A 26,793-nucleotide genomic window follows, 5' to 3' on the forward strand; every position below is an offset into this window, starting at 1 on the left:
AAAACCAGTAAAGCAAAAAGCAAAAAGTGGGGAGACCATAGGAAAGCAGACCCTACTCTCCTACAGTAAGGCAGTACCAGAGGACAGTGTAAAGCATTTATTGTACACACTCAGTCAGAAAATGGTTTCACACACTCAAGGACTGAACTCCAGGCCAATTGTTTTTATATCCAAAGTTATAGTTGGTTTATTTTTAGAACCAACAGGTATCAAAATATACTTTTCTCGATATGAGTACTCTCATGAAGTTACTTTGCAAAGAGGCAATAAACTTTCTAAACACAATAGGTACAATGGTTGCAGTAGGCAACAGAATTCTAAACACAATTTAACATTGAGCTCAATGGGTTTTTCTACATATATGCAGCTGATTACTTTTATCGATTACTTTTGTAACTCCAGGACTGGATCCTAGATTCGGTCCTGGGGTCTAAGCTGAAAACAGTTTAGTAAAAACGTTTTAGTTATTGCAATGATTTTTAAAGAATAAAAAGGTATTTTAAAAGTTCACACTTCGAAACTTTTCATTAAAAATCTAGCAATGTTATCCAATGGGAGAAAATTCAGGTTACAGGTACAGTACGTTCTCTTTACTTTTGTAATCCAAAACTGGGCTCCTAGGTCCAGCACTGGGATCTCTACTTAAGACAGGTAAGTAATTTTGTTTCAGTAGTTGGTATGATTTTTAAGGAATATTTCATGTTTTCAAAAGTAGACAGAAGAAATTTCATAGGAAAGCAGACAATGTATTCCTATAGAGAAAATTTAGTTTACTAGTAAGGATTACTTTTGCGGTTCACTACTGTGCTACAAGGTACATTACTGGCTTCTCTACTGATCACAGGCAAGTACTTCGGAATTCGGTATTCGGCTGATTTTATAGGAATATTTTAGAGTTTCAAAACTTCAAACTTAGAAGATTTTTCGAGTCAAACCAGTCAATGTTATCCTATGGCAGGTAAGTGAGTTATCGGTTTCCAGGTGACTACTCGACTGGTGAAGTTAAGGTTCTGGGCATAGACTCAGGGGTCCCCCAGAGTCAGATAGGTACAGTAGGTACACCCTCAGCGGCACAGTGGCAGCCGGTTGCAGAGGTAGTTAGGCCCAATGTTATCCAATGAGAGGCAGGGGGCCTTCGGTTGGTGGCTGCTGGCTAGCAGGCCACGCGGCTGTGGGAGCTGGACTCCTGGTCACTTGCTCAGGGCAAATGGGGAAGTAGAATAGGATAAAGGTTGCACTGCCAGGGGCACTCGGGCGGCTGCTTTTGAGCCGTCGGGCGCTTAATTTCATTCAATGGCGATCTTGAAAAGGGAACAAAGGCTGCAGGCTCGGGGACGGAGGATCCTCTGGTAAGACCAACACTTTGAGGGGTAGGTTGGGATCTTGGAGGATAGGTAGGCACCCAGGAGTTGGGCACTGGGGGCCGTGGGGCGCCGGGTGCAGGGGTGTCTTTTGAGGTCAGGAAATCTTACCCCCTGCTGGTCGCGGTTGGAGGGGTCCCTTGTCCTAAGCCTGCAGGCGTTGCCGGGGTCATCAAGGAGGGTCCTTGGGAACTGGATTCCAGGTCAAAATTGCTGGGGGGGGACGTCCTCAGGGTCTTAATTCACTCCGGCACAGGCCAGGCTTGGCGGGTGCAGAGTGTGCAGGGTTTGCGGTTCCGGGCTGATGCCAGGGCTTGTTACTAGCTTTGAGCAGTACCACTGCTCGTGGGAGACCCAGATAGTCAGAGTCACAAGGCAGTCAGGTCCTCCGGGTTTTTGAGGTTGCTGACCAACGGAGACGCCGGGGTTTAGTAGGAGCAGGTTCGAGGGTCAACTGGCCGGTAGTGCTTTGGCCGAATCAGTTGGTGTCTTCCTCTTTTTAGCAGCTGCACGGCAGATCTTCTTGTTTCTTGTTCTTCTTTCTTGTTTCGGAATCTGGATCTGTGGAAAAAGGTTCAGAGTGGCCCTAAATACTAAATTTAGGGGTTTTACAGGTAGGGCAAGGGCAGGGACCAATGGGTCCATGTCCTGGGGTGGGTACACTCCCTAGCCTGCTCCTCTCCTGCGGGTGGGGGACAGGAGCCTAGCTGTGATTGGGCAGGGCTCCCCATCTTCAAGATGGCCGAAGCCCAGGGTTGTGCATCACCTCGCCTCTCCCACCTGAGGGTTGGAGTTAGCACAGGCTGGCACAGCCCCCTTTCTGACGAAGGGTTTCCCACCAGTCTTTCCGCCAGAGTAGGGGTCAGAACTGGTGGGGGCCAGTTGTTGAGTACACCAAGTGGTCTATAGAAGCTCACAAAAGTGGAATGCCTTTGAAGCTTTCCCTGCCCACCCTGGTGGAGTAGGCTTGGCACCTCGTCCCAGGATGTGCATTGTTGCAAGCCAAGGAGAGCGGGAGCTCTCCACCCAGGGGTCCAGCAACATGTCTGCTGTGTGGTAGCCGAGGCAGCCTCTCAGACAAGACGTGGATTGTAGGTTAGGTTTCAGGGGGCATCTCTAAGATGCCCTCTGTAGTGCATTTTACATTAAATCCCACATTGGCATCAGTGTGGGTTTAATGTGCTGAGAAGTTTGATAGCAAACTTCTCAGTCTTCAGTGAAGCCATCATTGTGCTGTGGAGTTCGTAATGACAACCTCCCAGCACCATATACTCTTAATGGCATAACTGCACTTACAGTGCCCAGGAATGGCCCTGGGTACTGTAGGGACACAGGGCTCATGCACCTGTGCCCACATCTCTGGCATAGGGCACCCAGCTAGAGGGGTGGCTGATGTATGCCAGGGTAGTGGGTTTGTGGGCATGGCACACAGGGATGCGTGCTATGTCGACTCTCTGTTTAGTTCTGCATCAGGACACTCAGTCTGCAAAGGCAGTGTGTGTGTGTCAAGGTACAGAGCCCCTAAGGGGGGCACAATAAGTGCTGCAGCCCTTAGGGGTCTTCTCTGGTCACAATGCCCTGGGTACCGAGGGTACCATTTACTAGGGGCTGACATGTGGCCAGAGATGCCTATTGGGTTTAGGCTTTTGTATACATTTTTTTAGGGAAGGAACACAGGCCTTGGGTACCTGATTGGCAGGGACCCAGGGCACACCAAGGAAAAGTGCATATGGTATCAGGCAAAAAGTGGGGGGGGGTACTGCAACAGAAACTCACTTTCTCACAGTCACTTCATAGATATGATTGAGAGGCTTGCGCTGCTGAAGCGTCAAAAAAAGTGATGCACATGTGTAAAGTAGGAACTCCAACGCAGGAATTAAATATAAAAGGTTTATTTGGTGAAGAGAAAGGCACAGAGCATCCAGAAAGCAGAAGAGCAGGATCAAACTGCCAAACAGGGAATCTGGAACATAGAACCAGGGAGGCTCACGCAGGAGCCAGGTTCTAGTTCCAACAAGGAAATAAATATATAATAAGGAACATCAAGAAAGAGAAATGACAGAATGCAACACATCTTCCCCCTATAAAACAAGCAGAATTGTACAGTGGAGGGCAGAGTTAGGACAGGAACCTAGAAGGTAAAACAACAGGTCTAGCATTGGTTTTGACTCTATGAGCCACAGACTGAGAATGTGGAACATTGTTGCTGTCATGATGAGTAGGACTCTGAGCAGAACATTTGTCCTGAGGAGGTACCTGAACAGGACCAGGAGGAACAGGCTTACATTTGGCAACCTTCCTAATGTTCCAGGCTCTGCCATCTTGAGTGATGACAGAGTTTCTGAAGACTTTAACAATTTTAATAGGATTGCTGAATTTAGAGAGACCTTTGAGAGTGAACCCAGGTTTCTTGATCTTGACCCATTCACCCACAACAAAATCAGGAATTTTTACATTCATTTTGCGGTCAAACAAAGCTTTCATATTGTTCTGCTTGGTTACAACACGATTGGCCACTTGCGAAATATCCAAGTGATCAACCTTAACATCTAGCTTCTTAACCCACCAAGGACAGATATCGGAACTAGGAGTTCTCCCTCTCAAAAGTTGGAAAGGACTGACCTCCGTGACAGCATGAGGGGTGATACGATACATCCAGAGTCTTTCCCTTACCACATCCTTCCAAGACTCTCCCGAAGAACAAGCAAGCTCCACGGCATTTTTAAGGACACGGTTGAACCGCTCAACCTGACCATTTTCTCTGGGTTCATACAATGAGGTAGTGTGATGCTTGATGCCACATGAGACAAGAAAATCCTCCATGTCTTGGGAGACAAGTTGGACGCCGTTGTCAGTAACTAGGATTTCAGGAGAACCCTCTCTGGCGAAAACTTCCCTGAGGAAGGAAATAATAATAGGGGTGGTGGCACAGGAGACAAACTTAACTTCAGGCCATTTGGTGTGATAGTCAACTAGAACCAAAGCAAAACGAGCACACTCAGGAAGACGATGGAAAGGGCCAGAGATATCAAAAGCTAGTTTTTGCCAGGGATGATCGGGCCAAGGAACAGGACATAGAGGAGCAGAAGACACCTTAAGCATCTTATCACTATTGATACAGTCCACACAGTCACGGACAGTTCTGTCTACCATCCTGTCAAGGCCAGGCCACCAAAAGTTGGTCCTAATGAGGCGTTTCATAGAGGACATCCCAATATGAGTCCTATGGGCCAAAGAAAGAATCTTGTTGTACAAAGAAGCAGGAGGAATCATCTTCCCAGCCTTAAACAAGATCCTACCCACAGCTTCAATCTCAGATGAAACCTGACAAAAAGGGGCAAATTCAGGTAGCACGGATTTATCCTTGGGCCAGCCTTTTTCCAGACAGTTGAAAATAAATGAAAAAACGGGATCTTTCTCAGCTTCTGACATCCAGTCAATCTCAGAGATACCCCTGAAGTCACTAGAAACATAGTCATTGACCACGGAAACAATATCAATCTCACGATTATCTGAGTTGGAACCGACATCAGGGCAAGGCAACCTGGAGAGAAAATCCGCCGTGACATTACTCCTACCAGGAACATACAAAACCTCAAAATCATACTCCTGCAACTTTGAGGATAAGCGTGCAATGCGAGCAGTTGAGTTCCAACCTCCCCCAGGAGACAAAATTCCAACCAAAGGCTTGTGGTCAGTTTTATGAATGAATCTGTTGCCCCAAACATAATTGCGAAAATGCTCCACAGCCCATGTGCAGGCTAACAACTCCCTTTCAATGACCGCATACCTCCTCTCAGTAAGAGAAAGGGTCCTGGAGGCAAAGGCAACACACCATTCCTCTTTGCCAGAAACCTGACCCAACACAGCTCCAAGGCCATAACAACTGGCATCTACGGTGATAATACATTTTTTGTTAAGAGAAAAGGATCTCAAAGTGGGAGCATTGATAATATCTTGTTTGATAGAAGAAAAGGCAGACTCTTGCCTTTCAGACCACACAAAGTCTGAGGACTTCCTGGTAAGCTCCCTGAGGGGTTCCATTTTGGTGGCAAAATTACGTATGAACTTACTGTAGTACTCGCATAAGCCCGCAAAGGAAAGCAATTTCTCTTTGTTATCAGGAGAAGGGGCTTTTACAATGGCATCAACAAGGGAACGCTTGGGAACAACACCTTCAGCAGACAAAGTGTGACCCAAGTATTCAACACTCTTACAAAATAATTTACACTTGTTAAATTTGAGGGTAAGTCCAGCATCACACAACTTATTGCATACATCCTTAAGATGGACACAATGATCATCCACATTCTTAGAGAAAATGAGGATATCATCCTGGAAACACTTCACGAAGGAGCTAACCTCTTTAAAAATATGATGCATGGCCCTCTGAAACACCGAAGCGGCGGAGGCTAGGCCAAAAGGCATCCGCTTAAACTGAAAAAGACCAAATGGAGTGATGAAGGCGGTAAAATGCTTTGCATCCTCAGTCAATTCGATTTGGTGATAAGCAGAACGCAAATCAAGGGTAGAAAAAATGCAAGCACCATCCAACAAACATACCATTTCGTTTATATTAGGGAGAGGGTGACAATCAGTGATCAAATTGGCATTGAGAGCCCTTAGGTCTACGCACAACCTGATACTTTTATCGGGTTTTTGAGCCAAAACGATGGGCGAAACCCATTCAGAGGACTCCACTTCCTCAATAACACCTCCAAGTATCATGTCGTCCAATAAGATTTTGAGTTCAGCTCTTATACTGATAGGTACACCTCTCAATTTCTGTTTGACAGGAATGGCACCATTTTTAACTTTGATCCTATGGGAAAAACCCCTAAGTTTGCCAAGTTTCTCAGAAAAAACCTGAGGAAATAGCAAAGGGAGGTCTTTCTCGAGATCAAAGACATTCTTGGAAGATTCAGAAACAATCATACTAACGTCAGACAGATGAGTACTGGTAGTACAGGAAGCAGTGTTGTGTAAAGGTGCAGCATCGCAAGTAATGGCAACCACAGAAATAGGGTCTTTGTTCCTGGGATTTAAGGTAATTCCAAGTCTGAATTGATCCCTCCAACCCAGAACATTCACACCTTTAATGGCAATGTACATTTTGATCCAAGCATTATTTCCTCTAAATTCAATAAGGACTTCTTTATAACCGACAATATTAATGTAGGATTCATCAAAGTTTTGTGCAATAATATCAGGTTCACATAAGCTAGACAGATCAACAAGACTCCCAAAAACTTCATTGCAATATAACTTGGTAATGATGGTCCAGGGAGAGCCTGAATCAGCCATAAGTTTGAGCTCCTTACCTAAAATACTAACAATACAATCTGGAGAGCTTAGAGTTTCTGCAGACTTGGTATCTGTCATATCACGGATGGAAACAATAATCCCATGTTCCAGGTCTTGGGATGACGATGCACCTTGTGACACAGTAGAAATTTTGCCTTTAGAGGAGAAGGAAAAATCCTTTCTTGTACCCGTGTCTTTGCACATTTTTGAAAAATGACCAACACGTCCACATTTAGTGCATTCTTTTCCAATAGCAGGACAACGAGAATACGAAGCAATGTGGTTGGGATTACCACATCTAAAGCAATAATAATTTTTAGAATTAGGCTGAGTTTTCGTATTTGCATTAGGCTTGCTATTGGTAAATGAGGAGGAAACAATATTAACATTACCCTCATCGATGCTAGAAGAAGATTTACTAACTGTACCAGAGGAGGCTTTACTTTCTAGAGTTTTCATCCAGCGCTCAGATTGTTCAAGCGCTTTGGAGGTACTTATAGTTACTTCTAAACTGGGATCACCCAGAATCCAAAGCTGTTCTTGAACTTTTTTACTTCTCACGTGTACAATAATCTGGTCCCTGAGCATTTCGTCAGTCATTAACCCAAAATTGCAATGCAGTGATAAAGCTCGAAGAGCAGTAAGAAAGTCATCAAAACTTTCACTTTCTTCTTGAGCTCTAGTATAAAATTTATACCTGTTTAATGCAACACTAGTATTGGGTTTGAACCTATTTTCAATACGTAACAATGCTTCATCATAAACATTGTGATCACCTCCAGAACGCATAGGTGGAAGAGTTCTGAATACATTTTGACCCTCTGAACCTAGACAGTGGAGAAAAATATTTTTTTTCCTTTCAGCAGACATACGTTCACCATCAATTGCTTTTAAATAGGTAATAAACTCTTCTTTCCATCGTGACCATGGAATAGATGGTTCACCTTTAGTTTGTAGAAACTTGCTAGGAGGATCAAATTGCATGGTAAAATAGTATGGTTACACTGACTAAATGCAATAACTATTGTTATAGAACAGTAAAAGTAAGCCTTAAAACAGTAATGAAAAGTCTCAATAATAACACAATCAGCAATGTTTTCCCAAAAAAAAAATAAAATATCAAAATTGAGAAAATAGAGCGAATTCGACGTCCAAAAATGTGAAATACTGTTAGAATTAAATAGCAAGCAAGAATTTCACGGTCTAGTAAAGTTTTGAAAACACGAGTCTTCCTTGAAATGTCAAAGTACCAACCAGTTAGTAGAAGAGTTGCTGAAAGTGTTGAGGTACAAAGAATAGCTGCCGTATGGTTCAGCAGCTGAAGCGTGTCCGGTATGAAACGCTCCCAGCTCCAATGCCCACAGATAACACAAACGCGGACTTTCTCTTGCACTTCGCTGTGTAGAAAGCGATATAGACGTCATACAGAGCCGACGCTTTGAGGCTCTGACACTGCTTTGTGACGTGGGGCAAGAGGAAAACAAGGCGCATCAGCGTTGAAAACAAGTTGACGCGTAGAGCGCGCTGCGCTGCGTAGGCTGATGGAACGCTGGTTGATTGTTATGGAAACAAAATGCGCGTGAGATCGTCGAACTGGTGGCTATGGCAACAGCAGTAGCCGATCTCGGAAAAATCGAGGAAACGTAGGAAATCGATAAAATCAGCAAAGTACATACCAGGAAGCTGGCGATCGGACGCTGAAGAAGACAATTTTTAAAACAGCAGTCCGAAAATGTAGAAAACGAAGAGGTAGGCCGGTTCGTTTTTTTGATGAGGAATATTTCGCACCTGTGCCTTGTGATGCTGCAGAAATGTTCCTCAGGTTCTCCAATCGTCGCCAATTTGTAAAGTAGGAACTCCAACGCAGGAATTAAATATAAAAGGTTTATTTGGTGAAGAGAAAGGCACAGAGCATCCAGAAAGCAGAAGAGCAGGATCAAACTGCCAAACAGGGAATCTGGAACATAGAACCAGGGAGGCTCACGCAGGAGCCAGGTTCTAGTTCCAACAAGGAAATAAATATATAATAAGGAACATCAAGAAAGAGAAATGACAGAATGCAACAACATGCCTGCATAGATAAGCCCTTACATGCATAGTGCACGCTTCCGCTCTCCTCTGATACAGTCTGTGATCTTGGCATTAACAGGATGCTACGTAAAACCAGCCACACACAGTAGGATTGCTGCATTTTTTCAGCATCAGGGAGGGTGCAGGCTGGCTCGAGGATTCAAGAGGACCCCGAGCAGGTCCACCCCTTCCATGATAGGGAAAGCAAAAGACACACAATTGATGGACGGAATGCAGAACAAACCAAAACATTCACCCCCAGTCAAGAGATCTGGGTTAAATCCATCATTCTTTTGCTCACTCTGCCACCCCAGTTTAGACCTGGCCATATGCAAATCAGTCTTGACCCTGTGCATCATGGGAACAGTCCAGCCCAAACTGCCAAGCCAGGTCCTTCCTGGGCTGGAACCAAGCATCCTGGGACCGGTTTCGGGCTTCGGCCCTCATCAGCCAGGCTAGCTTGACTCCAGTGGCATGGAGAGCACGGGACCCACGTCTGGGCATACCTGGCGTGATAGGGAGACCTGATGGAGCAGCACGGCCCTCAGGGTCCAGAGCCCCAGAGAGCCCAAGGGTCACATCTGGCCCCCCGGAAGGTGGATAGCTCCACAGGGATGAACTTGCATCGTTTGATGGGGGTGGAGGCTGCCCCACCAGCCCCACCAACACCAAGGCCGGCCCTGCAGACGCACATCCACCTGTCTGAGTGGGGGAGGGGAGAGTCAATGCCAGGTGAGGCTGGAGAGCCGTGGGGGGTCACTATGTCACTCTGTCCTTCATAGCAGGGCCGGACAGGCCTTTTATTCCACCGGGCATTTCCACAGTGGGCAGGGGCCCTTGGAGAATGGTTAGGGCAGCCCAGGGCCGTTCCCCAGGTCTCTGTCACTGTCTCAGCTCTACGAGAGGGAGGTAGGGGGGAGGTAGAGAGGAAGTGACCACAGAGGGAAGAGAGCGACAGTGGGAGAGGGAGGTAGAGAGGAAACGACCACAGAGAGGAGAGAGGGAGGAAGGGAGGGGGAGAGAGATAGATGGAGGAAGGGGCAGGTAGAGAGGAAACAACCACAGAGAGGAGAGAGGGAGGAAGGGAGGGGGAGAGAGATAGATGGAGGAAGGGGGAGGTAGAGAGGAAACTACCACAGAGAGGAGATAGGGAGGCGGAGAGAGATAGATGGGGGAAGGGGGAGGTAGAGAGGAAAAGACCCCTGAGGGGAATGGAGTTATGGATGGAGGGGGGGAGGTAGAGAGGGAGCGACCACAGAGAGGAGAGAGCGAGGAAGGGGGAGAGAGGGAGAGAAAGAGAGAGAGATGGAGGGTGTGGGAGGTAGAGAGGAATAGACCCCTGAGAGAAAGGGAAGGAGGGATGGAGGGGGAGGCAGAGAGGGAGCGACCACAGAGAGGAAAGAAGGAGGGAGGGGGAGAGAGGGAGAGAGATGGAGGGTGCGGGAGGTAGAGAGGAATAGACCCCTGAGAGGGAGGGAGCGAGGAAGGGAGGTAGAGAGTGGGGAGGTAGCGAGGGGGGAGTTAGAGAGGGGGGCGGTAGAGAGGGGGGAGGTAGAGAGGGGGGAGGTAGAGAGGGAGCAACCACAGGGACGAGAGAGAGGAAAGGAGAGAGGATGGCGAGTGAGCACAGAGGGAGGGGAGAAATAGAAGAATGGAGAGATGGAGGGAGAAGGTAGAGAGAAGACCACAGAGGGAGGAGTGAGAGAAAGAGCAACCCCTCCCCCTTGGTCTCCTTGAGCTGTCTCTCACTTTCCATCCTTACAGTCTCCCTCTCTCTCTCCTCCCTTCTTGTCTCTGCGGTCTCATCCTTTCCCTCCCCCTCTCTCTTCTCTCTCTCCCTCTCTCTCCCCCTCCCTTCTTGTCTCTTCGTTCTCATCCTCCCTCGCCCTCTCTCTCCCCTCCCTTCTTGTCTCTGTAGTCTCATCCTCCCTCTCTCCCTCTCTCTCTCACCCTCTCTCTCTCTCTCAATTAATCAGGACATTTGTTAAGTGTGCTACATACCCGTGAGGGTCTCAAGGCGCTGTGGGGGGTGCTGCTACTGATCGAAGAGCCCGGTCTTGAGGAGTCTTCTGAAGGCCAGTAGGTCCTGGGTCTGCTGTAAGTTGGTGGGGAGGGTGTTCCAGGTCTTGGCTGCGAGGTGGTAGAAGGATTTGCTGCCGGCGGTCATTCTTCGGATGCGGGGGACAATAGCGAGGGCGAGACCAGCAGAGCGGAGCTTGCGGTAGGGGTGTAGAAGCTCAGTCGTCTGTTGAGGTACGCTGTGCCAGCGATGTGGAGGGCTTTGTGTGCGTGGATGAGGAGCTTGAAGGTTATCCTCTTGTAGACGGGGAGCCAGTGTAGGTCTCTCAGGTGGGGTGTGATGTGGTTGCGGCGGGGGATGTCGAGGATCAGTTCTGGATGCGTTGCAGCCGTCTCAGGAGCTTCGTTGATGTTCCTGCTTGGAGGGCGTTTCCGTACTCCAACCTGCTGGGGACGAGGGTCTGGGTGACGGTTCTTCTCATTTCTGTGGGGATCCACTTGAAGATCCTGGAGAGCATTCGTGGGATGTTGAAGCAGGATGAGGAGACAGCGTTGGCCTGTTTAGTCATGGAGAGGGTAAAGTCGAGGCTGACCCCTGGGTTGCGTGCGTGGTCAGTGGGTGTCGGGGCTGTTCCCAGTGATGTCGGCCACCAGGAGTCGTCCCAGGCTGAAGGGGTGGAGCCGAGGATGAGGACCTCCGTCTTGTCTGAGTTCAGCTTCAGTCACTTGTTCCTCATCCATTCGATGACGGCCTTGATTCCTTCGTGGTGGTTGGTTTTGATGGTCTTTGGTGAGGGAGATGATCAGCTGAGTGTCATCGGTGTAGGAGATGATGTTGAGGTTGTGCTGTCGGGCGACGTGGGCGATGGGTGTCATGTAGATTTTGAACAGCGTCGGGCTGAGGGAAGAGCCCTGGGGTACGCCGCAGATTGTCTCGGTGGCGGTGGAGCGGAAGGGTGGGAGGGGGACGCTCTGAGTTCTGCTGGAGAGGAAGGATGTGGTCCAGTCCAGGACCTTCTCTTGCATTCCGGCGTCGTGAAGGCGTGTTCGTAGTGTGCGGTGGCAGACTGTGTCAAAGGCGGCTGAAAGGTCCAGGAGGATGAGGGCTGCTGTTTCTCCGTTGTTGAGCAGGGTCCTCATGTCGTCGGTGGCGGCGATGAGGGCGGTTTCGGTGCTGTGGTTGCTGCGGAAGCCGGACTGGGATGGGTCCAGGAGGATGTTGTCCTCGAGTTAGCGGGTCAGTTGTTTGTTGACGATTTTCTCTGTGACCTTCGCCGGGAGCAGGGAGATGCGACAGAAGTTCTTGAGGTCCTTGGGGTCCGCCTTGGGCTTCTTGAGTAAGGCGTTGATCTCTGCGTGCTTCCAACTTTCTGGGAAGGTTGCTGTCTTGAAGGAGATGTTGATGGCTTTCCGGAGATGGGGGGCGATGATTGTGCTGGCTTTGTTGAAGACGTGGTGTGGGCATGGGTCAGATGGGGATCCAGAGTGGACGGTGTTCATGATTTTGACGGTGTCATTGTCGTTGACGTTGGATCATACGATCAAGCGGCTGGTGGATGTGGGGGTGGAGGTCTTGGTGGTTGGCGGGCGGTCGTGGCGTTGAAGCTGTCGTGGATGTCTGCTATCTTGCAGTGGAAGTAGGTGGCCAGTGAGTCGCACAGGTCCTTCGAAGGGGGGATGTCGTTGTTGTTGGAGCTGGAGTTGGAGAGTTCCTTCACAATGCTGAAGAGCTCTTTGCTGTTGTGTGCGTTGTTGTCCAGGCGGTCCTTGAATGCGGTCTGTTGTGTGCGTTGTTGTCCAGGGGGTCCTCTTTGCGGTTCTGATGAGTTGATGGTGTCTGCGGGTGGCATTCTTGAGGGCCGAGATCGGTCTCGGAGCCAGTTCTTCTCCAGTTTCCTGCATGCATGCTTGGAGGCCTGGAGGTCTTCAGTGAACCAGGTAGTTTTCTTGCTGGTGTGGCTGTTGGTGGGTTTCTTGAGCGGGGCAAGGGTGTTGGCGCAGTCTTCGATCCACTGTCAGAGGTTGAGGGCGGCGGTGTCGGGTTCGGTGGGGTCGGCTGGTGGGCTCTGGGCGAAGGTGGCAGCTAGCAGTTCTTCAGTGATTTTGCCCCAGCAACAACGAGGCATCTGTTGGGTGGGGTGGTGCATGGTGGGCTTCCTGAAGGTGAAATGGACGCATCGGTGGTCGGTCCAGTGGGGTTCGTGGTGTGGTTAAAGAAGACGTGGGAGCTTGCGGAGAAGATGGGGTCTAGCATGTGACCGGCGGTGTGGGTGGGTGTTGTCACGAGCTGTCTGAGTCGGAGGTTGGCGAGGTTTTTGATCAGGGTGGTGGAGTTGAGGTCGTTGTTGTTCTCGAGGTGGAAGTTCAGGTCCTCGAGGAGGATGTAGTCTGTGGAGGCTAGGGCGTGGATGCTGATGATGTCCCTCTGAGGGTGGTGTTGGGGTCAGTGTGAATCTGGAAGTGCAGGTGTTCGGCGGTGCTGAGGGTGTCGTCGGTGCTGGTCGAGACGCTGAGGGTGGTCTTGTGGACAATGGCAATTCCACCTCCAGTTCCGTTGGTGCGGTCTCTGCGGGCGATCTTGTAGCCTTCCGGGATGGCTATGGCGATGTCGGGTGCTGAGGCGGGTGTGAGAAGTTAGCCTGGCATATGATGTTCACTATTCTAGTAGGCACCTTGTACCAGTCTAAACGACCCTTATTTTTTTTAAACAATTTTTATTAAACGCTTTGCAGAGCATTCCAATGACAGCATGGTATTCATCTTTTGTAAAATCATAATTATCGAAACCACCTCGTCCACTACATCGTGTATATTAACCCGCCCATTCTCCTCCCTCTTCTCCCAACCTCCCTTTGCACAGGCCTGTTTAGGAGCCACTTATCATAATACAATCACATAGTTTCATCTGAGTCAGAGTCTTCAGACTGCGGGGGTTCACAGATATCACCTCTGTATGTGTTCCATTTTCCGCATCTCTTTTCCCATGTTTGGGGGCAGCCTCTATATATACATATAGACTGATCTTTCTGTCACCATTGCCAAGTCCATATCCCTACACCACTGAGCGAGAGTGGGACTAGTTCTGGAGCCCCAGCGTTGTGCAATATTCCTTTTTGCTAAAGTCATTCCTAACGTCACCCAATCCTGGGTCGTCCTGTTTAAGTCCGTTGGGTCCCAAATGTTAAGGAGACAACACCTTGGGCTTGGCAATACAGTGATTTGTGTAACCTGTGAAAGTGTCCTCATGATCGCCCTCCAATATCCCACAATCACGGGGCAGCTCCAAATAGTATGGTAGAAGGAACCCGTCTCCCCACATTCCCTAAGACAGACTGGTGAATCCGCCTTACCTATTTTGTGTAGAAGCACCCTGGAATAGTATGTACGGTGTAATATTTTCCGCTGCACTAGCCTGAGCCTTGAAGGAATTGCAGCCTCCTTATGGGAAGCTAGCGCCTCCCTCCATTCTGCCTCGTCGATCTCACCCACCTCACTCTCCCATTGGGCCTTTAGATTCTCTGTGGGGTCTGTTTTATTGTTAACTATTTTCTTGTATGTCTGCGATATCGCTTTTTTCTGGAGGTGATCTGTTGGAAGTCTTTCCTCCAGTGGGGAGGAGTCCTCCGGGTTCGTGTCTAGCGGTATCAGGGACTGTAGTGCATGTGTAATCTGTATGTATCTGAACCTCTCCGTCTCTGCCAGACCGTATGTAGCCTGTAGGTGGGCAAAGGTGTCCACCCCTCCCTTCTGCCACAGGTCGCCGACTGTCGAGATTCCTATTGCGTCCCAGTTACGGAGCCCCTTTGTATTTCCCAGCATTCCCAGATTTTTGGTGTCCCACAGTGGCATAGCCTTCGTGACCACTCTGTCCCTGCCAAGTGCTCGCTGAGCATCAAACCATAGACGTACTGTATGTAGTGTCGGACCCGTGATTGTATGTCTCTTCTTTTTATTGTATAGGGCACTCATTATCCCCGCCGGTTCTAGTAGATGCCTATCAAGTCTAAACGCTGGGTCATCCTGTGGGACGTGCAGCCAGTGATTAATCGTGACCATCTGGGAAGCCCAATAATATGCCTTGACATCCGGCAGGGCAATCCCACAATCTTCCCATCCCCTACTGAGTTTTTGGGGCGCTATTCGAGGCATTTTCCCGTCCCAGAGGAGCGTTGTGACCTCTGTGTTAATCGCTCTGAAATAAGTCTGTAGGAAAGGGAATGGCGTATTTTGCAGCGCGTATAGGAAGCATGGGAGGGCCACCATTTTAAAAAGTGCCGCCCGTCCCAGTAGTGTTAACGGCAATGTATGCCAATGCTTCACATCCTAAACGATCCTTATTGATGGTGGTGGTAAAGTCAACCTCATAGAAAAGCTATCCTAGTGGTAGCATGGACCAGCAGTCTTAGGCTAAAACTTCAGAGAGCATGTGAAGCCAGCTGTTTTACCATATATAATCCCTTGACTACCAAATGAAAGGACACCACACAAGGTATATATCAAATATATATGTATTTATTTCTAACACAACCCCTCTGAACTCTTTATGAGGTCAGAGATCGAAATACATCCCAAGTTACTCATTTAGCATACTTTAAGTTGCACAAATATAATTCTGCCCTAGGGGCCTCACGATCCATATACTAAGTAAGTGGTATAAGGACCACTTCAGGAATAGTGAATAGGCCTAGGTAATCGCTAGGGCTACACTACAGAACCAACGGTTGGGAAGTAGGAGACCCACGGGAGACGTGCAGTGTGGGAAGGCGAAATCTGGGGCTGTTGAGTCGAGGAGTTCCCAGATTTTGATGGCGTGTTTGCGGGCGGAGCGTGTGTTGAGGAGGATGCACCTCAGGTGGTAGAGTTCGTTGGTTGGTGGTTTCGCGGGTCGGATTCTGGAGAAGCTGCAGTTCCAGCAGGTGAAGGGACCTTGGGTGCATGTCGGGGTGGCCTGGTAGCAGGTGTGTTCTCGTCCGGGGTTGAGTGCGTGGAGGGTATTGGCGTTGTAGTGCAGTCGGGTGTCGCGGAGACTTTGGGGTCCAGGGGTTCTGGCGCTGGGCGCGGTCCAGGCGCGGATGGGCTTGCCTTAGGCGCGAATTCGGTGCTCCAGCGGCCGCCAGTTTATGGGAAGGTGGGAGGGGGGAGCAGCTGGGAGGCGTGTGGCCGGGGTGCAAGAACGGGCATGGGGCGGGGCCGCAGGGGCAGCAGCGGCGGGAAGTGCGAGCGGGATGGGAACGGGGCGCGAGGAACAGAAGGCAAATGGGCACCCAAGAAGAATGGGCACACAGGAACAGGCAAACTCGGCACAGCAGAAGCGGGCGCAGGGCACTCAATCACTGGTGGAGCTGCAGCGTTGATGGGGCGTTGGGGAGGGGGAGCGACCTACCTGGCAAGGTCAAGGGTCGCTCTCTCTCCTCCCCTCCTCTCTCTGCGGTCTCACCCTTCCTCTCCTCCCCTCTTCTCTCTAGGGTGACCAACCGTCCGTAAATTTCACGGACCGTCCGTAATTGGGACCTCACGTCCTTTGTCCGTGAGGATCCCTTTCACGGACGCCTTTTGTCCGTAATTTTGGTCATTACAGGGAGCAGCGCTGCCCCCTGTGAGAAGCCTCAGCCCCTGATGCTGGTTCCTCGCACTCCTCCTACAGCACTAGAGCAGCCCCTCCCGCCCATTGTCATTCTGTATGCCTGCTAATTGCCACATACAGAATGGGGCCGTCTGGGTTGTGATAGCATGTTGTGGCCTCCTCGAGCCTTATGACTTCTACGTTTTAAGATTGCCTATGTGCAGGAGCATAGTGAACCCTCCCCGCCCCACCCCTTGCTTTAGGAACTACAGTGAGGTGAAGTTCTTGATGGGCCTCTTCTGTCTGCAACTCTGGCAACAAAGGCTCAAGTCCAAAAGTGAAAAGGTGGGTGAGTAAATAAGTGAAGGAATGTGTGAATGGCTGGATGGATTATTGAAAGGATGAATGGAAGGGTGAATGGATAGATAATGAAAGAAAGGATGGATGATTGAGTAAATTAGTGGAAGTATGGATGAGAGAAAAGGTAAATAGATGGATGTATGGGTGGAAGGGTAGATAGATGGGTAAAAGGGTGGATGGGGTGTAAAAGGATGGATGGATGAGTGTAGATAATGGGCGAGTGAATGGGTGGATGGATGAGTGAAATGATGGATGGATGGATGAACAGATAAGTGAAAGGGTGAATGGATTGACGGATGAATGAGTGAAAAGGTAGATGTAAGGATTGATGAGTGAGTGAAAGGGGTAGATGGACAAAAGGATAGATAGATGAGTGAAGAAGTGAAAGGGTGGATGGATGGAGAACGGATAGCAGGATGAGTAAAAGGATGGATAAGTGAAAGGATGTCTGGATGGGTGAAAGGGTAAATGGCTGGATGGATGAGTGAATAGATGGATTGGTGGAAGAGTGGATGGATGACTGCACAGATGGATGGGGTGAAAGGGTGGATGGATGAATAATGGATGGATGAGTGAAAGGGTGGATGGAGGGATGGATGAGTGTAATGATGGATGGAAGGATACATGATGGATAGGTTTGCAAATGGTTGAATATGTTTGGATATAAATGGGCACACAGATGGAAGGACAGAATGAATGTTGAAAGACTGAATAATAGATAAAAGAATGAGTACACCTTGTAGCACCCATTATCTTAAGTAACATTTCCTATACATTGACTTTCACGTTAATATGAGTCATTGTCTCTATATAATATGTGTATGATGTAACGCACTCCGACACCCTGCCCTACATATTTGGGATGAGGAGCACTATAGAAGAAAGTAAATACACATGAGAGACGGTCCTGAATTTTTGTCCTGAATTTTGACCCTTTGTCCTGAATTTTTACACTCACTGTCCTGATTTTACACCAATGCCAGTTGGTCACCCTCCTCTCTCTGTGGTCTCACCCTTCCTCTCCTCCCTCTCCTCTCTATGGTCCTTAAATCGCTTCCCAGGCCTCCAGTGTCTGGATTGGGTTTTAAAAGAGAAAAAAATTGATTATGGACGAGCAGTGCACCCTCGGGTGACGTCACTCCTCTGTCGGGCCAGGCGTGTATGGCAGTCACCGTGAAGCGCTTCCACGCTTTAGCTGTGTTTAGGCGCTATTATTTTTACAGAGGTTTATATAGCACAAACTTGATACCCTTGACCGAAGGGTCAAGGGTATCACAGCGCTTGACATGAAGACACATTTATTTTTGGTAGGCACGGGGAGATTAAGTGATTTGCCCAGAATCACAGGATGTTCAGCGTCGTCGCCGAGATTCGATCCCAACTCCTCTCCCCCTGTTCTGAGGATTCCCTCGGCCCGAGTCGGGGTCTGGGGGAGGGGTGAGGGGGGCCTCCAGGTGTCCCCCCTTCCAGGCGCTATCAGTGGCGGCCCTGCCCTTTGCACCCACCGCTCGGTCAGCGCTTGTCCACGGGCCGAGCAAATATTGACGGAGCGTGGGCCGGTGAGAGGCCCAGGACTGGCAGGGGGCTGTGTGGGAGCAGGGGGAAGGGGGGCGGGGGGTTCTCAGGAAGCCAGGGGCTTAAGCCGGTAGATCTCTGCACCCCTGCAGCGCAGCGGGCCCCACCCCTTCAGGGCCCTCAACCCTGCCAGAGCAGGGCCCCCGAATCTTTAGGGCCCTCAACTCTTCCAGAGTAGGGGTCCGACCCCTCAGAACCCTCAACTCTTCAGGTTATAGGAGGGGGCGTCCCATCAGGGCCCTCAGTCCTTCAGGGGCCCCCAAGCCCTCAGGTCCCTCGACCTTTCAGGGGACCCACATTCAGCCCAACATCTGTAAATGTATGTGAGGGAGGGAGGCATGGCCCTCAGGGAGGGAGCATGGGTCTCAGGGAGGCATGAGTTTCAGGGAGGCATGGGTCTCAGGGAGGGATCATGGGCCTCAGGGAGGGAGCATGGGTCTCAGGGAGGGATCATGGGTCTCAGGGAGGGATCATGGGTCTCAGGGAGGGATCATGGGCCTCAGGGAGGGAGGCATGGGCCTCGGGGAGGGAGGCATGGGTCTCAGGGTGGGAGCATGGGTCTCAGGGAGGGATCATGGGTCTCAGGGAGGGATCATGGGACTCAGGGAGGGAGGCATGGGCCTCGGGGAGGGAGGCATGGGTCTCGGGGTGGGAGCATGGGTCTCAGGGAGGGAGCATGGGTCTCAGGGAGGCATGGGTTTCAGGGAGGCATGGGTCTCAGGGAGAGATCATGGGCCTCAGGGAGGGAGCATGGGTCTCAGGGAGGGATCATGGGTCTCAGGGAGGGATCATGGGCCTCAGGGAGGGAGGCATGGGCCTCGGGGAGGGAGGCATGGGTCTCAGGGTGGGAGCATGGGTCTCAGGGAGGGATCATGGGCCTCAGGGAGGGAGGCATGGGCCTCGGGGAGGGAGGCATGGGTCTCAGGGTGGGAGCATGGGTCTCAGGGAGGGATCATGGGTCTCAGGGAGGGAGGTGTGGGCCTCGTTAGAGTACAGAGAGGGCCCTAAAGTTAGGTTACATAACAGGCCCTAGGGCTCGAGTAAAGGGAGGGCCCTGGAGTTAGGGTACATCAGGGGCTTTTGGGTTAGAGTACAGGGATTACCCTGGGGGTTAGGATACATGGGGCGCGCTATGGGTGACAGTAAAGGGAGGGCCCTTTGGTTATAGAACAGGGCCCTCTCTACACCCAGGAGAAGGCCCTGGTGTTAGGGTACAGGAAGGTTCCTGGGGTTAGGGTACAGGGAGAGCCATGGGGTTAGGGTACAGAGAGGGTCCTAGGGGAGCACTGTGGTTGAAAGTAATGGGAGGGCCCTGGGGTTAGGGTACAGAAGAGCCCTGGGATTAGGGTACAGGGAGGGCCCTGGGGTTAGGGTACAGAGCGGGCCCTGGAGTTAGGGTACAGGGAGGGCCCTGGGGTTAGGGTACAGGGAGGGCCCTGGGATTAGGGTACAGGGTGAGCCCTGGGGTTAGGGTACAGAGCGGGCCCTGGAGTTAGGGTACAGGGAGGGCCCTGGGGTTAGGGTACAGGGAGGGCCCTGGGGTTAGGGTACAGGGAGGGCCCTGGGGTTAGGGTACAGAGAGGGCCCTGGGGTTAGGGTACAGAGAGGGCCCTGGGATTAGGGTACAGGGAGGGCCCTGGGGTTAGGGTACAGAGTGGGCCCTGGAGTTAGGGTACAGGGAGGGCCCTGGGGTTAGGGTTCAGGGAGTGCCCTGGGGTTAGGGTACAGGGAGGGCCCTGGGATTAGGGTACAGGGAGGGCCCTGGGGTTAGGGTACAGGGAGGGCCCTGGGGTTAGGGTACAGAGAGGGCCCTGGGGTTAGGGTACAGAGAGGGCCCTGGGATTAGGATACAGGGAGGGCCCTGGGGTTAGGGTACAGAGTGGGCCCTGGAGTTAGGGTACAGGGAGGGCCCTGGGGTTAGGGTTCAGGGAGTGCCCTGGGGTTAGGGTACAGGGAGGGCCCTGGGATTAGGGTACAGAGAGGGCCCTGGGGTTAGGGTACAGAGAGGGCCCAGGGTTGGGGTACAGGGAGGGCCCAGGGTTAGGGTACAGGGAGGGTCCTAGGGGAGCACTGTGGTTGAAAGTAATGGGAGGGCCCTGGGGTTAATGTACAGGGAGGGCCCTGGGGTTAGGGTACATGGAGGGCCCTGGCATTAGGGTACAGGGAGGGCCCTGGCATTAGGGTACAGGGAGGGCCCTGGGATTAGAGTGCAGGGAGGGCCCTGGGGTTAGGGTACAGCGAGGGCCCTGGCATTAGGGTACAGGGAGGTCCCTGGCATTAGGGTAAAGGGAGGGCCCTGGCATTAGGGTACAGGGAGGGCCCTGGGATTAGAGTGCAGGGAGGGCCCTGGGGTTAGGGTACAGAGAGGGCCCTGGGGTTAGGGTACAGGGAGGGCTCTGGCATTAGGGTACAGGGAGGGCCCTGGGATTAGAGTACAGGGAGGGCCCTGGGGTTAGGGTACAGGGAGGGCCCTGGGGTTAGGGTACAGGTAGGGCCCTGGGGTTAGGGTACAGGGAGGGCTCTGGGGTTAGGGTACAGGGAGGGCCCTGGCATTAGGGTACAGGGAGGGCCCTGGGATTAGAGTGCAGGGAGGGCCCTAGGGTTAGGGTACAGGGAGGGCCCTGGGATTAGGGTACAGGGAGGGCCCTGAGATTTGGGTACAGGGAGCGCCCTGGGATTTGGATACAGGGAGGGCCCTGGGGTTAGGGTACAGGGAGGGCCCTGGGGTTAGGGTACAGGGAGGGCCCAGGGTTAGGGTGCAGGGAGGGTCCTAGATGAGCACTGTGGTTGAAAGCAATGGGAGGGCCCTGGGGTTAGGGTACAGGGAGGGCCCTGGGGTTAGGGTACAGAGCGGGCCCTGGGGTTAGGGTACATGGAGGGAATGGGGTTAGGGTACAGGGAGGGCTCTGGGATTAGGGTACAGGGAGGGCCCTGGAATTAGAGTACAGGGAGCACCCTGGGATTTGGGTACAGAGAGGGCCCTGGGGTTAGGGTACAGGGAGGGCCCTTGAGTTATGTACAGGGAGAGCCCAGGGATTAGGGTACAGGGAGGCCCCTGGGATTAGGGTACAGGGAGGCCCCTGGGATTAGGGTACAGGAAGCACCCTGAAATTAGGGTACAGGGAGGGCCCTGGGGTTAGGGTGCAGGAAGGGCCCTGGAATTAAGATACAGGTAGAGCCCTACAATTAGGATACAGAGAGGGCTCTGGGGTAAGGATACAAAGAGGGCTCCGGGGTTAGGGTACATCACGGGCCCTGGAGTTAGGGTACAGGGAGGGTTTTGGGGTTAGGGTACAGGAGGGCCCTAGGGTTAGAGTGCAGGGAGCGCTGTGGGTGATAGTAAAGGGAGGGCCCCGTGGCTGAGGTACAGAGAGCCTCACTTGAAAGGCTAGAGCGAGGGCCAAACCCCCCAGTGGGCCTCTGTGTGCGGGGGTGGGGGGTTGGGAAGGAGGAGGGCACAGCCCTCCCCCCCCCCCCCCCACTGTGCCTCTGTGAAGGAGGGCACACACCCCCTCCACTGTGCCTCTGTGAGCGGGGGGGTGTGGGGGGAGGAGGCGGGTTCCCGGGTCCGAGGGGGGAGGGCCCCTGTGTCCCTGACACCAGGTGACATCCCGGATATTTCCTCATTTCAGTCAATATTAACCTGGCGGCGCGCGGACCCTGTGCTCAGAGCACAGTCACTGCCACACCATGGACCGGAGAGGAGGCCTGGTGCCCGGGGCCCTGCTGCTGGCATGGCTCATGCCGCTGGCCCTCTCGGACAACGGTAAGTCATGCCCTGCTCACTTGTACCCTCACACTGCACATCTGCACCGACTCTCACACTGCCCATCTGTGCTGGCCCCTCACACTCCCCACCAGTGCCAGCACTACACACTGCCCACCAGTACCAGCGCCTCACACTGCCCACCAGTACCAGCGCCTCACACTGCCCGCTCCTCTCACTGCCCACCAGTGCCAGCGCCTCACACTGCCCGCTCCTCTCACTGCCCACCAGTGCCAGCGCCTCACACTGCCCACCAGTAACAGCGCCTCACACTGCTCACCAATACCAGCGCCTCACACTGCCCACCAATACCAGCGCCTCACACTGCCCACCAATACCAGCGCCTCACACTGCCCACCAGTTCCAGCGCCTCACACTACCCACCAGTGCCAGCCCCTCACACTGCTCACCAGTGCCAGCGCCTCACACTGCTCACCAGTGCCAGCGCCTCACACTGCCCACCAGTGCCAGCGCCTCACACTGCCCACCAGTACCAGCGCCTCACACTGCTCACCAGTTCCAGCGCCTCACACTGCCACCAGTGCCAGCGCCTCACACTGCTCACCAATGCCAGCTCCTCACTCTGCCCACCAGTGCCAGCGCCTCACACTGCCCGCCAGCGCCTCACACTGCCCACCAGTGCCAGCGCCTCACACTGCTCACCAGTGCCAGCCTCTCACACTGCTCACCAATGCCAGCGCCTCACACTGCTCACCAATGCCAGCTCCTCACTCTGCCCACCAGTGCCAGCGTCTCACACTGCCCACCAGTGCCAGCGTCTCACACTGCCCACCAGTGCCAGCTCCTCACTCTGCCCACCAGTGCCAGCTCCTCACTCTGCCCACCAGTGCCAGCGTCTCACACTGCCCACCAGTGCCAGCGTCTCACACTGCCCACCAGTGCCAGCGCCTCACACTGCCCACCAGTGCCAGCTCCTCACTCTGCCCACCAGTGCCAGCGTCTCACTCTGCCCACCAGTGCCAGCGTCTCACACTGCCCACCAGTGCCAGCGCCTCACACTGCCCACCAGTGCCAGCGCCTCACACTGCACACCAGTACCAGCGCCTCACACTGCCCACCAGTGCCAGCGTCTCACACTGCCCACCAGTGCCAGCGCCTCACACTACCCACCAGTGCCAGCGCCTCACACTGCCCACCAGTGCCAGTGCCTCACACTGCCCACCAGTGCCAGCTCCTCACTCTGCCCACCAGTGCCAGCGTCTCACACTGCCCACCAGTGCCAGCGTCTCACACTGCCCACCAGTGCCAGCGTCTCACACTGCCCACCAGTGCCAGCGCCTCACACTGCCCACCAGTGCCAGCGTCTCACACTGCCCACCAGTGCCAGCGCCTCACACTGCCCACCAGTGCCAGCGCCTCACACTGCTCACCAGTACCAGCCCCTCACACTACCCACCAGTGCCAGCGCCTCACACTACCCACCAGTGCCAGCGCCTCACACTGCCCACCAGTGCCAGCTCCTCACTCTGCCCACCAGTGCCAGCGTCTCACACTGCCCACCAGTGCCAGCGTCTCACACTGCCCACCAGTGCCAGCGCCTCACACTGCCCACCAGTGCCAGCGCCTCACACTGCCCACCAGTGCCAGTGCCTCACACTGCCCACCAGTACCAGCGCCTCACACTGCCCATCTGTGCTGGCCCCTCACACTGCCCACCAGTACCAGCGCCTCACACTGTCCATCTGTGCTGGCCCCTCACACTGCCCACCAGTGCCAGTGCCTCACACTGCCCATCTGTGCTGGCCCCTCACACTGCCCACCAGTGCCAGTGCCTCACACTGCCCACCAGTTCCAGTGCTACACACTGCCCACCAGTGCCAGCCTCTCACACTGCTCACCAATGCCAGCGCCTCACACTGCTCACCAATGCCAGCGCCTCACACTGCCCACCAGTGTCAGCTCCTCACACTGCTCACCAATGCCAGCGCCTCACACTGCACACCAGTGCCAGCGCCTCACACTGCCCACCAGTGTCAGCACCTCACACTGTCCGCCAGCGCCTCACACTGCCCACCAGTGCCAGCGCCTCACAATGCCCGCCAGCTCCTCTCAGTGCCCACCAGTGCAAGATCGTCACTCTATCCACCAGTGCCAGCTCCTCACACTGCTCTCTAGTGTCAGCTCCTCTCAGTGCCCACCAGTACCAGCGCCTCACACTGCCCACAAGTGCTAGCGCCTAACACTGCCAACCAGTACCAGCTCCTCACAATGCATTCTTGTCCTGGATCTTCACGTTATCCACCAGTGCTAGCTGTTGATACTGCCCACATGTGCCAGCTCTTCACACTGCCCACCAGTACCAGCTCTTCAATCTATCCACCAGTGCCCCTCGTTGCACCTTTCACTAGTTGCAGCTTGTAGCTCTGCCCTCTAATGCCATCTCCCCACTCTACGTACCACTACCAGCTTGTTGCACTTCCCCCACCCACAGTGGTGACTGATCATACGGCTCACTAGTGCCAGCTCCTCACCCTACTCACCAGTGCTGGCTCCTGGCACTTTTCACCAGTGCTGGTTCCTTGCACCTTTCATCAGTGCTGGCTCCTTGCACTTACACCAGTCCTGGCTCCTTGCACCTTTCACCAGTGCTGGCTTCTTGCACCTTTCATGAGTGCTGTCTCCTTGCACTTGTCACCAGTCCTGGTTCCTTGCACTTATCACCAGTCCTGGCTCCTTGCATCTTTCAACAGTGCTGGCTTCTTTCACCAGTGCTGGCTCCTTGCACTTTTCACCAATGTTGGCTCCTTGCGCCTTTCACCAGTGCTGGCTCCTTGCGCCTTTCACGAGTGCTGGCCCCTTGCGCCTTTCACTGGTGATGGCTCCTTGCACCTTCCATCAGTGCTGGCTTCTTGCACCTTTCACCAGTGCTGGCTTCTCTCACCAGTGCTTGCTCATTGCACCTTTCACTAGTGATGTCTCCTTGCACCTTCCACCAGTGCTGGCTCCTTGCACCTTTCACCAGTGCTGGTTCCTCGCACATTTCACCAGTCCTGGCTCCTTGCACTTTTCACCAGTGCTGGCTCCTTGCACCTTTCACCAGTGCTGGCTCCTTGCACTTTTCACCAGTGCTGGCTCCTTGCACTTTTCACCAGTGCTGGCTCCTTGCACCTTTCACTAGTGCCGACTTCTTACACCTTCAGCTCCTCTCACTGCTCTCTAGTGACAGCTCTTCACACTACCCACCACTGCCAGTTCCTCAGACCACCCACCAGTGCCAGGTCCTTGCACTGCCCACCTCTGCTACTCATCATTCGCCTCACTAGTGACCGTTGAGGTGGACAGGAGAGGCTGTTGTGATTAAATGAGGACGGTGTGATGGCAGGAGAAAGTCTAGTGATGGGCAACAGAGGATGTTTTGATAGATGTGAGACGGTATTGTGATGGACAGCAGAGGATGTTGTGATGGACAGCAAAGGGTGTTGTGATGACAAGAGGGGGTGTTGTGATGACAGGAGAGGGTGTTGTGTTAGACAGGAGAGGGTGTTGTGTTAGAGGGTGTTGTGATGGACAGCAGAGGGTGTTGTGATGACAAGAGGGGGTGTTGTGATGACAGGAGAGGGTGTTGTGTTAGACAGGAGAGGGTTTTGTGATGGACAGGAGAGGGTTTTGTGATGGACAGGAGAGGGTTTTGTGATGGACAGGAGAGGGTTTTGTGATGGACAGCAGAGGGTGTTGTGATGGACAGCAAAGGGTGTTGTGATGACAAGAGGGGGTGTTGTGATGACAGGAGAGGGTGTTGTGTTAGACAGGAGAAGGTGTTGTGTTAGAGGGTGTTGTGATGGACAGCAGAGGGTGTTGTGAAGACAAGAGGGGGTGTTGTGATGACAGGAGAGGGTGTTGTGTTAGACAGGAGAGGGTGTTGTGTTAGAGGGTGTTGTGATGGACAGCAGAGGGTGTTGTGATGACAAGAGGGGGTGTTGTGATGACAGGAGAGGGTGTTGTGTTAGACAGGAGAGGGTTTTGTGATGGACAGGAGAGGGTTTTGTGATGGACAGGAGAGGGTTTTGTGATGGACAGCAGAGGGTGTTGTGATGGACAGCAAAGGGTGTTGTGATGACAAGAGGGGGTGTTGTGATGACAGGAGAGGGTGTTGTGTTAGACAGGAGAGGGTTTTGTGATGGACAGGAGAGGGTTTTGTGATGGACAGGAGAGGGTTTTGTGATGGACAGGAGAGGGTTTTGTGATGGACAGCAGAGGGTGTTGTGATGGACAGCAAAGGGTGTTGTGATGACAAGAGGGGGTGTTGTGATGACAGGAGAGGGTGTTGTGTTAGAGGGTGTTGTGATGGACAGCAGAGGGTGTTGTGATGACAAGAGGGGGTGTTGTGATGACAGGAGAGGGTGTTGTGTTAGACAGGAGAGGGTTTTGTGATGGACAGGAGAGGGTTTTGTGATGGACAGGAGAGGGTTTTGTGATGGACAGGAGAGGGTTTTGTGATGGACAGCAGAGGGTGTTGTGATGGACAGCAAAGGGTGTTGTGATGACAAGAGGGGGTGTTGTGATGACAGGAGAGGGTGTTGTGTTAGACAGGAGAAGGTGTTGTGTTAGAGGGTGTTGTGATGGACAGCAGAGGGTGTTGTGAAGACAAGAGGGGGTGTTGTGATGACAGGAGAGGGTGTTGTGTTAGACAGGAGAGGGTGTTGTGTTAGAGGGTGTTGTGATGGACAGCAGAGGGTGTTGTGATGACAAGAGGGGGTGTTGTGATGACAGGAGAGGGTGTTGTGTTAGACAGGAGAGGGTTTTGTGATGGACAG

At 52.7% G+C, this 26,793-nt stretch overlaps 1 protein-coding gene across 1 annotated transcript in view; it reads left to right on the plus strand.

Moving 5' to 3' along the window:
- Positions 1-21,827: 21,827 nt before the first annotated feature.
- Positions 21,828-26,793, plus strand: part of F2 (coagulation factor II, thrombin) — a 270,935-nt gene continuing 265,969 nt past the window's right edge. Inside the window, exon 1 of the mRNA XM_086959673.1 lies at positions 21,828-22,018. Coding sequence (XP_086815799.1) covers positions 21,943-22,018 — 76 coding nt within the window. The 5' untranslated portion in view covers positions 21,828-21,942. The remainder of the gene's footprint in view (positions 22,019-26,793) is intronic.

This window comes from Lissotriton vulgaris, chromosome 2_2 (assembly GCF_964263255.1).
Source record: "Lissotriton vulgaris chromosome 2_2, aLisVul1.2, whole genome shotgun sequence".
NCBI classification, from domain to species: Eukaryota; Metazoa; Chordata; class Amphibia; order Caudata; family Salamandridae; genus Lissotriton; species Lissotriton vulgaris.